The sequence below is a fragment of the Oncorhynchus mykiss genome, chromosome 10, assembly GCF_057628025.1.
Source record: "Oncorhynchus mykiss isolate SJ-2025 chromosome 10, ASM5762802v1, whole genome shotgun sequence".
In the NCBI taxonomy this organism is placed as follows: domain Eukaryota; kingdom Metazoa; phylum Chordata; class Actinopteri; order Salmoniformes; family Salmonidae; genus Oncorhynchus; species Oncorhynchus mykiss.
In genome coordinates this window covers 71,919,748-71,935,000 of record NC_143031.1, presented here as the reverse complement: position 1 = coordinate 71,935,000, position 15,253 = coordinate 71,919,748, and the positions used below count along the sequence as shown (strand labels likewise).

The 15,253-nt window shown below is 44.2% G+C and overlaps 1 protein-coding gene across 1 annotated transcript in view; it reads right to left on the bottom strand.

The window, feature by feature from the left end:
* Positions 1-15,253, bottom strand: part of LOC110497318 (TBC domain-containing protein kinase-like protein) — a 61,261-nt gene that overhangs the window by 45,564 nt on the left and 444 nt on the right. Inside the window, exons 2-12 of the mRNA XM_090187800.1 lie at positions 14,757-15,009; positions 8,900-8,972; positions 8,133-8,247; positions 7,861-7,934; positions 5,320-5,461; positions 5,061-5,121; positions 4,893-4,954; positions 4,352-4,413; positions 3,771-3,919; positions 3,282-3,420; positions 2,817-2,916 (exon numbers count right to left, since the gene is read on the bottom strand). Coding sequence (XP_090043926.1) covers positions 2,817-2,916; positions 3,282-3,420; positions 3,771-3,919; positions 4,352-4,413; positions 4,893-4,954; positions 5,061-5,121; positions 5,320-5,461; positions 7,861-7,934; positions 8,133-8,247; positions 8,900-8,972; positions 14,757-14,949 — 1,170 coding nt within the window. The 5' untranslated portion in view covers positions 14,950-15,009. The remainder of the gene's footprint in view (positions 1-2,816; positions 2,917-3,281; positions 3,421-3,770; positions 3,920-4,351; positions 4,414-4,892; positions 4,955-5,060; positions 5,122-5,319; positions 5,462-7,860; positions 7,935-8,132; positions 8,248-8,899; positions 8,973-14,756; positions 15,010-15,253) is intronic.

The window sequence follows — 15,253 nt, the reverse complement described above, 5'->3', positions numbered from 1 at the left end:
TGGTGTTGGTAGAACACTGGTCACTACAGTCCAAGTAGAGACCTGTTGTGTGGTGTTGGTAGAACACTGGTCATTACAGTCCAAGTAGAGACCTGTTGTGTGGTGTTGGTAGAACACTGGTCATTACAGTCCAAGTAGAGACCTGTTGTGTGGTGTTGGTAGAACACTGGTCACTACAGTCCAAGTAGAGACCTGTTGTGTGGTGTTGGTAGAACACTGGTCACTACAGTCCAAGTAGAGACCTGTTGTGTGGTGTTGGTAGAACACTGGTCATTACAGTCCAAGTAGAGACCTGTTGTGTGGTGTTGGTAGAACACTGGTCATTACAGTCCAAGTAGAGACCTGTTGTGTGGTGTTGGTAGAACACTGGTCATTACAGTCCAAGTAGAGACCTGTTGTGTGGTGTTGGTAGAACACTGGTCATTACAGTCCAAGTAGAGACCTGTTGTGTGGTGTTGGTAGAACACTGGTCACTACAGTCCAAGTAGAGACCTGTTGTGTGGTGTTGGTAGAACACTGGTCACTACAGTCCAAGTAGAGACCTGTTGTGTGGTGTTGGTAGAACACTGGTCACTACAGTCCAAGTAGAGACCTGTTGTGTGGTGTTGGTAGAACACTGGTCATTACAGTCCAAGTAGAGACCTGTTGTGTGGTGTTGGTAGAACACTGGTCATTACAGTCCAAGTAGAGACCTGTTGTGTGGTGTTGGTAGAACACTGGTCATTACAGTCCAAGTAGAGACCTGTTGTGTGGTGTTGGTAGAACACTGGTCACTACAGTCCAAGTAGAGACCTGTTGTGTGGTGTTGGTAGAACACTGGTCATTACAGTCCAAGTAGAGACCTGTTGTGTGGTGTTGGTAGAACTCTAGTCACTACAGTCCAAGTAGAGACCTGTTGTGTGGTGTTGGTAGAACACTGGTCACTACAGTCCAAGTAGAGACCTGTTGTGTGGTGTTGGTAGAACACTGGTCATTACAGTCCAAGTAGAGACCTGTTGTGTGGTGTTGGTAGAACACTGGTCATTACAGTCCAAGTAGAGACCTGTTGTGTGGTGTTGGTAGAACACTGGTCATTACAGTCCAAGTAGAGACCTGTTGTGTGGTGTTGGTAGAACACTGGTCATTACAGTCCAAGTAGAGACCTGTTGTGTGGTGTTGGTAGAACACTGGTCACTACAGTCCAAGTAGAGACCTGTTGTGTGGTGTTGGTAGAACACTGGTCATTACAGTCCAAGTAGAGACCTGTTGTGTGGTGTTGGTAGAACACTGGTCATTACAGTCCAAGTAGAGACCTGTTGTGTGGTGTTGGTAGAACACTGGTCATTACAGTCCAAGTAGAGACCTGTTGTGTGGTGTTGGTAGAACACTGGTCATTACAGTCCAAGTAGAGACCTGTTGTGTGGTGTTGGTAGAACACTGGTCACTACAGTCCAAGTAGAGACCTGTTGTGTATATTGGTAGAACACTGGTCACTACAGTCCAAGTAGAGACCTGTTGTGTGGTGTTGGTAGAACACTGGTCATTACAGTCCAAGTAGAGACCTGTTGTGTGGTGTTGGTAGAACACTGGTCATTACAGTCCAAGTAGAGACCTGTTGTGTGGTGTTGGTAGAACACTGGTCATTACAGTCCAAGTAGAGACCTGTTGTGTGGTGTTGGTAGAACACTGGTCACTACAGTCCAAGTAGAGACCTGTTGTGTGGTGTTGGTAGAACACTGGTCATTACAGTCCAAGTAGAGACCTGTTGTGTGGTGTTGGTAGAACTCTAGTCACTACAGTCCAAGTAGAGACCTGTTGTGTGGTGTTGGTAGAACACTGGTCACTACAGTCCAAGTAGAGACCTGTTGTGTGGTGTTGGTAGAACACTGGTCATTACAGTCCAAGTAGAGACCTGTTGTGTGGTGTTGGTAGAACACTGGTCATTACAGTCCAAGTAGAGACCTGTTGTGTGGTGTTGGTAGAACACTGGTCATTACAGTCCAAGTAGAGACCTGTTGTGTGGTGTTGGTAGAACACTGGTCATTACAGTCCAAGTAGAGACCTGTTGTGTGGTGTTGGTAGAACACTGGTCACTACAGTCCAAGTAGAGACCTGTTGTGTGGTGTTGGTAGAACACTGGTCATTACAGTCCAAGTAGAGACCTGTTGTGTGGTGTTGGTAGAACACTGGTCATTACAGTCCAAGTAGAGACCTGTTGTGTGGTGTTGGTAGAACACTGGTCATTACAGTCCAAGTAGAGACCTGTTGTGTGGTGTTGGTAGAACACTGGTCATTACAGTCCAAGTAGAGACCTGTTGTGTGGTGTTGGTAGAACACTGGTCACTACAGTCCAAGTAGAGACCTGTTGTGTATATTGGTAGAACACTGGTCACTACAGTCCAAGTAGAGACCTGTTGTGTGGTGTTGGTAGAACACTGGTCATTACAGTCCAAGTAGAGACCTGTTGTGTGGTGTTGGTAGAACACTGGTCATTACAGTCCAAGTAGAGACCTGTTGTGTGGTGTTGGTAGAACACTGGTCATTACAGTCCAAGTAGAGACCTGTTGTGTGGTGTTGGTAGAACACTGGTCATTACAGTCCAAGTAGAGACCTGTTGTGTGGTGTTGGTAGAACACTGGTCACTACAGTCCAAGTAGAGACCTGTTGTGTATATTGGTAGAACACTGGTCACTACAGTCCAAGTAGAGACCTGTTGTGTGGTGTTGGTAGAACACTGGTCATTACAGTCCAAGTAGAGACCAATGCACTACTAAAATGTCTTGCTCCTGTTATTGTACAGTAATGTTAAATCTATTAGTCACAGTGGTGTCCCTCACGTTCTTCAGCTGGCACAGAGACAGTGTGACGGTGGTGTCATCCAGGAGGAAACTCCTGTCCCTGCCTTGGCCAAACGACTCGCCATCCTCCAGCAGGAAACTAACACAGACATTGAATTCAACATTTATTCATCCGGATGAGAAACTATATAATAGCATGGATCTACTTAAATATAATATAGTTAACTAGTTCAGACGAAAACATTACTCTAACTTTGTGCTTTGCTCTATGATTAAAATAGTTAATAACTATTGGAGACAGTACAGTGGAAAGGCATGTTGTATGTAACTACATTATCTGAGACCGTAGAAAGGCCTGCTGTGCATAACTACATTATCTGAGACAGTTCAGTAGAAAGACATGCTGTAAATAACTACATTATCTATGACAGTAGAAATACATGCTGTATACAACTACATTATCTGAAAAGGTCCACTAGGTAGAAAGGGCGTGTTGTACAGTACTTGGGCAGGGTGCAGACGGGAGGCTTGGACTGGATGATCTCCTTGTTGGTCAGTTCCTTCTCCAGGTCTCCTCCCGCCAAACACCACAGGTGGTACACCTCATCTATGGCCCTCTCCCCCAGGTACTCCTCATCATCATCTGGGACATGATTGATAGATTCATTTAACTGTCTAATACATTCAAAATCAGCCAGATTTCAATTAATTTCATTGTATGCAGGATAATCCAAATCGATAACAATTGCCACTGATTTCCAGGGATTCCTGGGTTCCATTAAATCCCACACTAAGCATCAAGGATGATACATGGGGTCCTCTACATGGGACAATGTGGTCGTCTGAGATGTATCCTTTAGCCATAGAGCCAGGTCTACAATGGTAAACAACTATTTATTTTTATAATGTATGTGCGTCCGTAAGTGTGTGTTTGCGTGTGTGTGTCCATGCGTGTGTGTGGCCATGTCAGGGCATGCATGTGTGCACTCTGACCTTTGCAGAGCTGGCTGATGTCCTCTGGTAGCTCCAGGTGGGCACAGCGCAGGGAGGAGGAGAACAGCCCGACGGGCTGCTGGAACGGGGCGTAGAGACACGACACGCCCTCAAACACTGGGTCAACCAGCAGCTCTGCAGGGGTGGGCCTGGACGGAAGCACAGAGTGAAATCTCTTTTTTGAACATGCATCAAAAACATATCGACGCACTTCATCAAAAGTTCAGATTTCACGACAAAAATGTTATGTGAAGTGTTCTCAAATGTTCTCTCTAAACGTACCATGTTCTCATTTGGGCATGTTTTTGATCACTTTCCCTGTTATTACCCTGTATCCATTAAATCACACACTAAGCATCAAGGATGATACATGGGGTCCTCTACATGGGATAATGTGGTCGTCTGAGATGTATCCTTTATCCATAGAGCCAGGTCTACAATGGTAAACAACTATTTAATAACTACCCTGTTATTACCCTGCAGATAGTTCGGCTGCATGACAAAAGTACCTGGAGAAAGCATGGAGAATGGGCCTCCAATAGCCAACACAACATGATATAAAACATCTCTGGTCGAGTTACCTTCTGGAGGGCAGGAAGGTCAGGCATTTCCTTAATAATGTCAGGACGTTCTCAGGCAGCTCCTGTAACAGAACGTTGACAATCACATTAGTTATGCTACAATCCAGACCCACAGCTCCAATCTCCCTCTGCTTTTATGGCTTTTCAGCATCCTAAAGAAATAAAATAGCCTGAGAAAGGTTAAAAGCCTTTTTACAAGGGAAACACTTTAGCAAATGGAGGACATATGAATTTCATTAGCACACATATACTCACAAACAGATGCGCGCACAAACACACACAGCTAGCGGTTACAAGTTACAGAGCATCGTTTTGGTATTTGATGAAGTGTCGTCATTTACAATCACAATCGTCTCTGGACCAACAATACAGCATATAGTAAGGTGTAGTCTTTTATCTACATCATAAAACATGACTTTACCACACATTAGGCAATTTACACATTAGGCAAACTAGGAATTCTAGGACAATCAACCTTTCTTAGAGTGGTTTTAGCGGGCCATTGTAATAAATAGTGACTTGTGATTGATGTCAAACTCACCCTAATCGCATCCAAGCATCCGTGCTCCTCTGCAAGGACTGTGACTATGTCGTCAATGCAACCTGAGAACAACAAAACACAGACCACCATGTCATAAACAATGAACAACCCCATCATAACCAACCTGTGGCTCACCAGGCTGACGGACATGGCAACACGTTCACTTACCCAAGGTGATGATGAACTTCAATCTCTCGCTTATTTCAATGTTCTGCAGTAGTCTTCTACCCTGTGAATAAAAGGTTGATAGGAGGAAGTCATTCTGTCCTCATGCACTAACCACAATATCACACTTTACTTGAACCCTCAAATCAATGGCTATATAACACTGTCATAACATCTGTCAATGACAGTCCTGACTTCTGACTGACAGCTCAATCAAATAATCAATCATTAGGTCAAGACATGGGGGTTTAAGAGAGCTTACGGCACACAGCTCAAAGAGCAGGACTCCCAGGGACCACACGTCTGTCTTGGGCCCCGAGGGAAGAGGGTTCTCCCCCTGGGAGGGGTCACTAGGGTGGACTGAGCCCTGGGCGATGACCTCAGGAGCCAGATAGGATGGGTACCTGTGGACAGAGATAGTCAGAGAGAGGGTCAAAGGTCAATTGAATACCCTGTAAGACATAGTAAACTTGAGAGCATTGAGGTTGTCTTGAATTAAATACAATGAAACCTGTTTGCAACAGATAACATTTGACAATGAACAGACTTTGATGATTAATCTACCTAAATATTCCAGGTACTTCCTGTTTTGTTGAAGTCATTGTTTAAGTGATGCATGTACAGTACGTTGTATCATATCAAGGAATCTCCGTAAACACTAGACAGATAAGCTTATTTCATCTTCAAAACAGATGTTTTACTTGGAGACTAGATAACACAGGACATCAGAGGCAGCGGCGAACACACACACACTCATTCCCCCATTCAACAACAGGCTATTACCCACAAAGACTTTCTAAAACATGAGGGCCTTTGGGTTTTGGATAAGACTTCAGCTATCTATTACAGTACTTATTACAGAAACAATGGATTACTTTTATATCTAAAACCTGGATATCATAATGGCTGGTCATGGCTCACATCAACACCATTATCCCAGAAACCCTAGACCCACCCCAATTTGCATACCACACCAACAGATCCACAGATGATGCAATCTCGATTGCACTCCACACTGCCCTTTCCCACCTGGACAAAAGGAACACATGTGAGAATGCTAATCATTGACTACAGCTCAGCAATCAACACCATAGTAGCCTCAAATCTCATCACTAAGCTAAGGACCCTGGGACTAAACACCTCCCTCTGCAACTGGATCCTGGACTTCCTGACGGGCCACCCCCAGGTGGTAAGGGTAGGTAACAACACATCTGCCACGCTGATCCTCAACACGTGGGCCCCTCGGGGGTGCATGCTCAGTCCCCTCCTGTACTCCCTGTTCACTCATGACTGCACGGCCAGGCACGACTCCAACACCATCATTAAGTTTGCTGATGACACAACAGTGGTAGACCTGACCACAGACTACGATGAGACAGCCTATAGGGAGGATCAGAGACCTGGCCGTGTGGTGCCAGGACAACAACCTCCCCCTCAAAGCGATCAAGTTAAAGGAGATGATTGTGGACTATAGGAAAAGGAGGACCGAGCATGCCCCCGTTATCGTCGATGGGGCTGCAGTGGAGCAGGTTGAAAGCTTCAAGTTCCTTAGCGTCCACGTCACCAACAAACTAACATGGTCCAAGCACACAAAGACAGTCGTGAAGAGGGCACGACAAAACCTATTCCCCCTCAGGAGACTAAAATGATTAGATCCTCAAAAGGTTTTTACAGCTGCACCATCGAGAGCATTCTGATGGGTTGCATGACTGCCTGGTATGGCAACTGCTCGGCCTCCGACCGCAAGGTACTACAGAGGGTAGTGCATACGGCCCAGTACATCACCGGGGCCAAGCTTCCGGTCATCCAGGACCTCTATACCAGGTGGTGTCAGAGGAAGGCCCTAAAAATAAAAGACTCCAGCCACCCTAGTCATAGACTGTTCTCTCTGCTACCGCACGGCAAGCGGTACCGGAGCACCAAGTCTAGGTCCAAGAGGCTTCTAAACAGCTTCTACCCCCAAGCCATAAGACTCCTGAACAGCTAATCAAATGGCTACCCAGACTATTTGCATTGCCTGTCCCCCCCAGCGCTACTCTGTTATTATCTATGCATAGCCACTTTAATACTTACATGTACATAATTACCTCGACACCGGTGGCCCCAGCACATAGACTCTGCACCGATACCCCCTGTATATAGCCTCCCTATAGTTATTTACTGCTGCTCTTGAATTATTTGTTATCTCTTATTTTTAAGGGCTTTCCTTAAAAACTGCATTGTTGGTTAAGGGCTTGTAAGTAAGCCTTTCACTGTAACACCTGTTGTGTTCGGCGCATGTGACAAAATGTGATTTGATAAACAATAGATTGACCATTACGCATACATGTCATAGTAATGCATCTCATTCTGTTTCACAAACAGCATTTAAATACTGAGTTGTGTTCAGAGATGGACCGATGACCTCCATTACAAGAAGATCCACAGTACTGCAAGTTCCAGACATTCGAGGTTCACAATCTGCCATTATCATATCATAATTTATCATAGTTATCTCTATATGACAGTGGACCATGTATTGCTTTTAAGATTAATAGATTAATATAGATTAATTGGTAGAGCGTGGCGCTTGCAGGCCAGGGTTGTTGGTTCAATTCCCATGGGGCACCAGTACGAGAAAAAAAAAGTATGAAAATGCATGCACTCACTACTGTATGTTGCTCTTAGAGCGTCTGCTAAATTACTAAATGTTGAAAAAAATGTGTTTTCACTGCCTAATCTAATGTCAGTCACAATTGATTAGCTTTTCACATCTATCGACACATTCGTTGCACATGGGAGGTTAGATGTGAACAGGACTTACCCAATAGGAAAGTCCACATCCGCCCCGTGGTCTGTCATGTAATAGAGCCCAAACTTAGCCAGCTTCACCTTGCCCTACAATGAAACAATGTTACATCTGACAATGTTCAATGTATTGATGGCCTTATGATAAATCAATAATGCATCAATAACGTGATGATAATCAGCCTGTTTAAACAAGAGCGCAGGTTTAACCAGGCTAGATGACAATGGCAAATGGCGTTAAATGCCTTTCCATTAGACCCCAACTGATAGGGAAGGGAGGTTACCTACCTTGCCGTCCATGAGGACATTCTGTGCATTGAGGGCTCTGTGAACCATCCCATGTTTGTTCATAAACTCCAGTCCCTCCAAGGCCTCATAGGCTATCTGGAGAACCCTCTCTGGGCTGTAACAGACAGACAAGGCCTGAGAAATCTTATATACACATTATAAAACTTGGGCGTAGCTTTAGGACCTGTGGTGTTTGGCTTGAAAACGGGTCATGTATGGTACTCAGAGTCGGTCTTTGTTTTCCAGACAACAAAGCTACAACAGGTCATTGTGTGTAGTACTAAATATGTGGTCATTTCCCCCTGCCGGGTCTGTAGAGTTGAGGAGTTCATTCGGTAAGGGTTTTAGATGGAAGAGGTTTGTGTTATTATCGGTGTCAACCAGTAGATGGCAAGGGGAGTGTATAGTCTAGTCCTGAGGTAATGAAGCTATTCTTCTTTGTTCAGTTAAACCATGGTCATTCTACTGACAGAGAAATAGAACTAGGTCCTCTTAACATTCCATAACATAGTACATTATCACTGTACTACATCTATATATAGTCTTTATGTTGTGTAAATATTTTACTATATAGATATAGTGCCTTCGGGTATTATACTATTTCTTATCGTTGTAGCTTTGTCGAGAAGGAACCTGCAACTAAGCATTTCGTTGGACAGTGCATAACAACAAATCATTTGTAGACTGCAAATTAACCCGCAAGTATCCTAAACAGCCCGCCAGTTGGTCAACCCAGTGCAACGAATAAAAAAAACTTGAAATCTTACCTGACAGTTTGAACCTGTTTCTGGAAATCATTTAGACTGCTTTCGTAGTGTTCCGTTACAACAACAAGTCGTTCTGGAAGAAGGAAGAAGAGAAGCTGTGAAACGGTAGATCAAAATGACATTGGTCAGCCCTGGCATTTTATTGATTTATATGTTTAATATGTGATTTCAAAACATCTGTTTTACGGTCTGCTGCTTGTTCTCCATTTATTTTTCTTCCAGCAAGGCTGGTATTTTGTTGTTTTTCCGACGAAGGAGTGTGCCTTTAAGTTAAAGGTTTAGCCACAACATGATTGGGTAAACATAGCCCAGAACAACCTTCTAAATTAAACGCTAGCGCCATGTGTTGTGATAACATGCATATGTAATTACAACGCTTTAAAGCTGTACTCAGTCCTTTATAACTCCCCATCCACACAATAAATGGAAAAACAAAATGTGATCTACAAAACCTGACAACAAAGGGTTCAGCGGTCAGGACCTTAAAACATGGTTTTGACTAAATGAATACAGTACATGTCAGAATGGACTTTTCTTAGCAGGTTAGGAGAACTTTCACAGCAGTTTGGAGAACTAGGTAAAGGTTAGGAAAAGGGTTAGGGTTAGCTAAAAATGCACAAAAAATATATATACTTCAGACAGCAATTTGACATAAGCTTCTAGCCGTGACTAAAACATCTGGGCATAAAAAAGGATGAAACACAGCAGGCTAAAGTAAGCTTTTAACAACTCAGGAAGTCCATAATGACAGTACTGTGTATACTTTGGCCAAAAATCATTAATGTGTCCAATAAAACCTGCATATTGTGGATTTGGGATGATTTCCGGTTTTTGTTGAGACTTTTAATAAAACACATTCTTGTGGTAATATGCTTAGCAAACAAAAGCGAAACAAGTTAGATTGTGCAGTTGGAGTTTGCCAAACACATCCAGTTATTTTACAGTGACTCGGATGAAACAGAAAACACTACTAAAAAACAGAGACATTGTTGAAAGCTGAGAGAGCCTCTTGAGGAGGTCTAACCTGTGATGAAGATTCTCTATATTTGCTCAACTGTAAATGACAAACTGGGGTACAAATCAACGTGTAAACTTATGGGTATGACCGCAATGAAGTCAATATGAACAGCCTCTTTTCACACAACAATACACAAGATTATTAGGTGTTTCTCAAAATAGAAAGGGTCCAATGTCCAGTCTCTTAACAACAAGGTAGACGAAATTCGAGCAAGGGTTGCCTTCCAGAGAGACATCAGATATTGTAACATTCTCCGTTTCATGGAAACATCAGTGGCGAGACATGGTAGTGATGACACCATAGGCTTTGTTGATCTCTGCACCAGACAGGATGCTCTTGGCAACATACTTGGGGTCCAACATGTACGCTGCTGCGTGTAAGGGCTTCAGGCAGAAGTCTTCACACATTTTGATGTATTTCAGAACTGCAGTTTCCTCTGCTTGGAGCAACAGTGAAGTGGGCAGGGCAGTACACACTTCTTCTCTTACATCTGCAAGCATCAGAACATCAGACAGGATGGCACTGTCTCCCTCAAATCGTGCAATGGCTACTGCTATAGGTTTCTGGCGTTTCAGGCTGCTTTACCACCCTCTCCCAAAATACATCATCCAGGAGGATCCTCTTGATGGGGCTGTCCATATCGGCAGACTGTGATATAGCCATTTCTTGGAGAGACTCCTTCCCCTCCAGGAGACTGTCAAACATGATGACAACACCACCCCAACGGGTGTTGCTGGGCAGCATCAATGTGGTGCTCTTATTCTTCTCACTTTGCTTGGTGAGGTAGATTGCTGCTATAACTTGATGACCCTTCACATACCTAACCATTTCCTTGGCTCTCTTGTAGAGTGTATCCATTGTTTTCAGTGCCATGATGTCCTTGAGGAGCAGATTCAATGCATGAGCAGCACAGATGTAAGGGTAGGACTCCTCCACTTTAGACCAAGCAGCCTTCATGTCCGCAGCATTGTCTGTCACCAGTGCAAATACCTTCTGTGGTCCAAGGTCATTGAGGACTGCCTTCAGCTCATCTGCAATGTAGAGACCGGTGTGTATGTTGTCCCTTGTGTCTGTGCTCTTGTAGTACAGGTTGAGGGGTGGAGATGACGTAGTTAATTATTCCTTGCCCACGAACATTCGACCACCCATCAGAGATGATTGCAATACAGTCTGCTTTCTCTATGATTTGCTTGACCTTCAATTGAGCTCTGTTGAACTCTGCATCCAGCAAATGAGTAGATAAAGCATGTCTGGTTGGAGGGGTGTTTGCTGGGCAAAGAACATTCAGAAATCTCTTCCAATACACATTGCCTGTAAACATCAGAGTTACATACACAGCTTGAGTAAGACATTCATCAGCATTTCTCTGACTACGTTCCTCCATTGAGTCAAAAACACTTCTGATTCCAGGAGGACCATGAGCTGTTGCTATCAGTAAGGTGTCTGATTCATCATTTCAACCTCAAATATAAGTAGAGGGACTTTTGTCAGAGGTTGCTTCTTGTGTGCACTGAGGGAACTTTAAGCACTTCTGCATCTTTGTTGCATTCTTCACATATGATTTGGCACAGTATATGCAAATTTACACAGCTTTAATGGAAACAGGTGAATTAACACTCCTCAGTTAGTAGGCTCACGCAAGCTAAACCCCACATGGTAGCAAAAACTAACTAGCAGAAATTGTTAACAAGTTAGAAATTATTTACACACACTTTGCTGTAGGCTACTATTTAGTAGTTAACAAAAAGTTATGTTTGTCATATAAAATATATTCACCCAACCCAGGATTGTAATCAAAACTCACCAGAAAGCATGTAGTCCTTGGCACAGACAGTGTAGTAGTGTGGGCTCAATAGCATCTCATTAGTGTGCAAGATCTCGAGAATCAGCTGTACATGTGATGGAAGAATGCACTGTGCATGCAGAGGGTTGCATTGAATTCCATTGAATTGGGGATAGTTTAACCAAAATATGCCACAAGACCTAGAATTGACATGTGTATCCCACAAAAAATGTTCACTGTTATAAGCGAACTTTTTTGATGATTTAAGGAAAATTCCCCAAATTCCCAGGCTCAAATTCCCATGGAAAATCTCAAGAAAAATTCTGGAAATTTCCCAGAAAGTTTCAGACCCTTTGCAACCCTAATCCTGAAGCTGCATTTATTGTAGCTGGGGATTTTATACAAATCAAATTTGAGATCAAGGCTACCTAAATTCTATCAGCATATTGATTGCACTACGCGCAGGGGTAACACACTCGATCACTGCTACTCTAACTTCAGTGATGCATACAAAGCCCTCCCCCGCCCTCCCGTTCTTCCTTCAGCAAATCCAACCACGATGCCATCTTTCTCCTACCGTTTTATAGGAAGAAACTCAAACAGGATGTACCAGTGACTAGAACCATTCAGAGCAGGTCTGACCAATCGGAAGCCACGCTTCAGAACTGTTTTGATTACGTGGACTGGGATATCACGTGGACTGGGATACCGTCAGCCTCAGAGAACAACATTGATCTATACGCTGACTCTGTGAGTGAGTTTATAAAGAAGTGCATTGGAGATGTTGTACCCACTGTGACTATTAAAACCTACCCTAAGCAGAAACCGTGGATGGATGGCGGCATTGTCGCAAAACTGAACTCACGAACAATCGCATTTAACCATGGAAAGAGGTGTGGGAATATGGCTGAATATAAACAGTGTAGTTATTCCCTCCGCAAGGAAATCAAACAAGCGAAATGCTGGAACAGGGACAAAGTGGAATCACAATTCAATGGCTCAGACACGAGACACATATGGCAGGGTCTACAGGAAATCATGGAATACAAAAAGAAAACCAGCCACGAAACGGACACCGACGTCTATCTTCCAGACAAACTAAACACCTTCTTTGCCCGCTTTGAGGAAAATATAGTGCCACCATCACATCCCGCTAACAAGGACTGCTCCCCCCCCCCCCCCCCCCCCTTCTCCGTGGCTGACGTGAGTAAAACATTTAAACGTGTTAACCCTCGCAAGGCTGCTGGCCCAGACGGCATTCCAAGCCGCGTCCTCAGAGCATGCGCAGACCAGCTGGCTGGTGTAATCGCTCCTTATCCCAGTCTGCGGTCCCCACATGCTTCAAGATGGCCACCATTGTTCCTGTACCCAAGAAGGCAAAGATAACTGAACAAAATTATTACTGCCCTGTAGCACTCATTTCTGTCATCATGAAGTGCTTTGAGAGACTAGTCAAGGATCATTTCACCTCCACCTTACCGGCCACACTAGACCCACTTCGGTTTGCATACCACCCCAACAGGTCCACAGACGATGCAATTGCCATCACACCGCCCTATCCCATCTGGACAAGAGGAATACCTATGTAAGAATGCTGTTCATTGACTACAGCTCAGCATTCAACACCATAGTACCCTCCAAGGTCATCATCAAGCTTGAGGCCCTGGGTCTCAACCCTTCCCTGTGCAATTGGGTCCTGGACTTTCTGACGTACGGTAAAGGTAGGAAACAACATCTCCACTTCACTCATCCTCAACACTGTGGCCCCATAAGGGTGCGTGCTCAGCCCCTTCCTGTACTCCATCTTCACCCACAACTGCGTGGCCATGCACGCCTCCAACTCAATCATTAAGTTTGCAGATGACACAACAGTAGTGGGCTTGATTACCAACAATGACTAGGCAGCCTACAGGGAGGAGGGGAGGACACTGAGTGTGGTGTCAGGAAAACAACCTTTCACTCAATGTCAACAAAACAAAGGAAATGATCGTGGACTTCAGGAAAGAGCAGAGGGAGCACCTCCCTATCCACATCAAAGGGACAGTAGGGGAGAAGGTGGAAAGTTTTAAGTTCCTGGGCGTACACATCACAGACCAACTGAAATGGTCCACCCACACAAGACAGTTTGGTGAAGAAGGATCAACAGCACCTCTTCAACCTCAGGAGGCTGAAGAAATTTGGCTTGTCACCCAAAACTCTGACAAACTTTTACAGATGCACAATTGAGAGCATCCTGTCGAGCTGTATCACAGCCTGGTACGGCAACTGCACCGCCCTCAACCGCAAGACTCTCCAGAGGGTGGTGCGGTCTGCACAACGCATTACCGGGGGCAAACTACCTGCCCTCCATGACACCTACAGCACCCGATGTCACAGGAAGGCCAAAAAGATCATCAAGGACAACATCCAACCGAGCCACTGCTTGTTCACACTGCTACCATCCAGAAGGCGAGGTCAGTACAAGTGCATCAAAACTGGGACAGAGAGACTGAAAAACAGCTTCCATCTCAAGGTCATCAGACTGCTAAACAGCAATCACTAACTCAGAGAGGCTGCTGCCTACACTGAGACCCAATCACTGGATCACTAGTCACTTTAAACAATGCCACTTTAATAATGTTTACATATCTTACATTACTCATATCATATGTATATACTGTATTTTCTACCATCTATTGCACCTTGCCTATGCCGCTCGGCCATAGCTCATCCATATATTTATATGTACATGTTCTCATTCACCCCTTTAGATGTGTGTATTAGGTAGTTGTTGGGGAATTGATTGATTATTTGTTAGATATTGCTGCACGGTCGTAACTAGAAGTACAAGCATTTCGCTACACTTGCATTAACATCTACACTCGCATTCAAATTTGATTGGATCTTTCACCATTCCAGGTAGGCCTATTTAAGGGCTATATCAGTGCTTTACCATTGGTGCATTCAGATCACTTTTACTCCAAGGAAGGTAGGTTGAGGAAGTGATGTATTTTCACTGTATCAAGAATAGGACCCAAAATACCCATTGACAAGCAGACAGAGATGCGTAATCCTACCATGCTTCCCTCTGGAGATGTCTACGTACTGGCAGAGCCTGGGGTGGGAAATGGTCTTGAGCAGCTGGAAGCGGCCTAGGATCTTGATGGAGTTGGGGGTGAGGGGGAGGCCGTTGCTCCCGCACACATCGTGGGGGAGAGCCGAGGCAAAGAAGGTGAAGGCCCCTAGCTGGGCGTCTCTCAGTGGCCTCATGACTGCTCACTGCTCCAGTGTCCACTTCAGACAGTTGACAGCTCCACCAACCCACACACCCTATGGAAAACACAGAGACATTAGAGGAAGTGAAACAAATGATGAACAGTTTGTTCATGTTTACAAACACTCATTTTAATTTGAAACTATATCTAAACACAACAGGTGTAATGTAGCTAAAATACAAGTTATATCACAGCTTTTAAACGCAGAAATCATTTCAGATAACACAAAAGAATGGTTACCACACAATTTCATATCCACTTCATTTACTTTGTCATCTTGTACAAGCATTACCTAATAG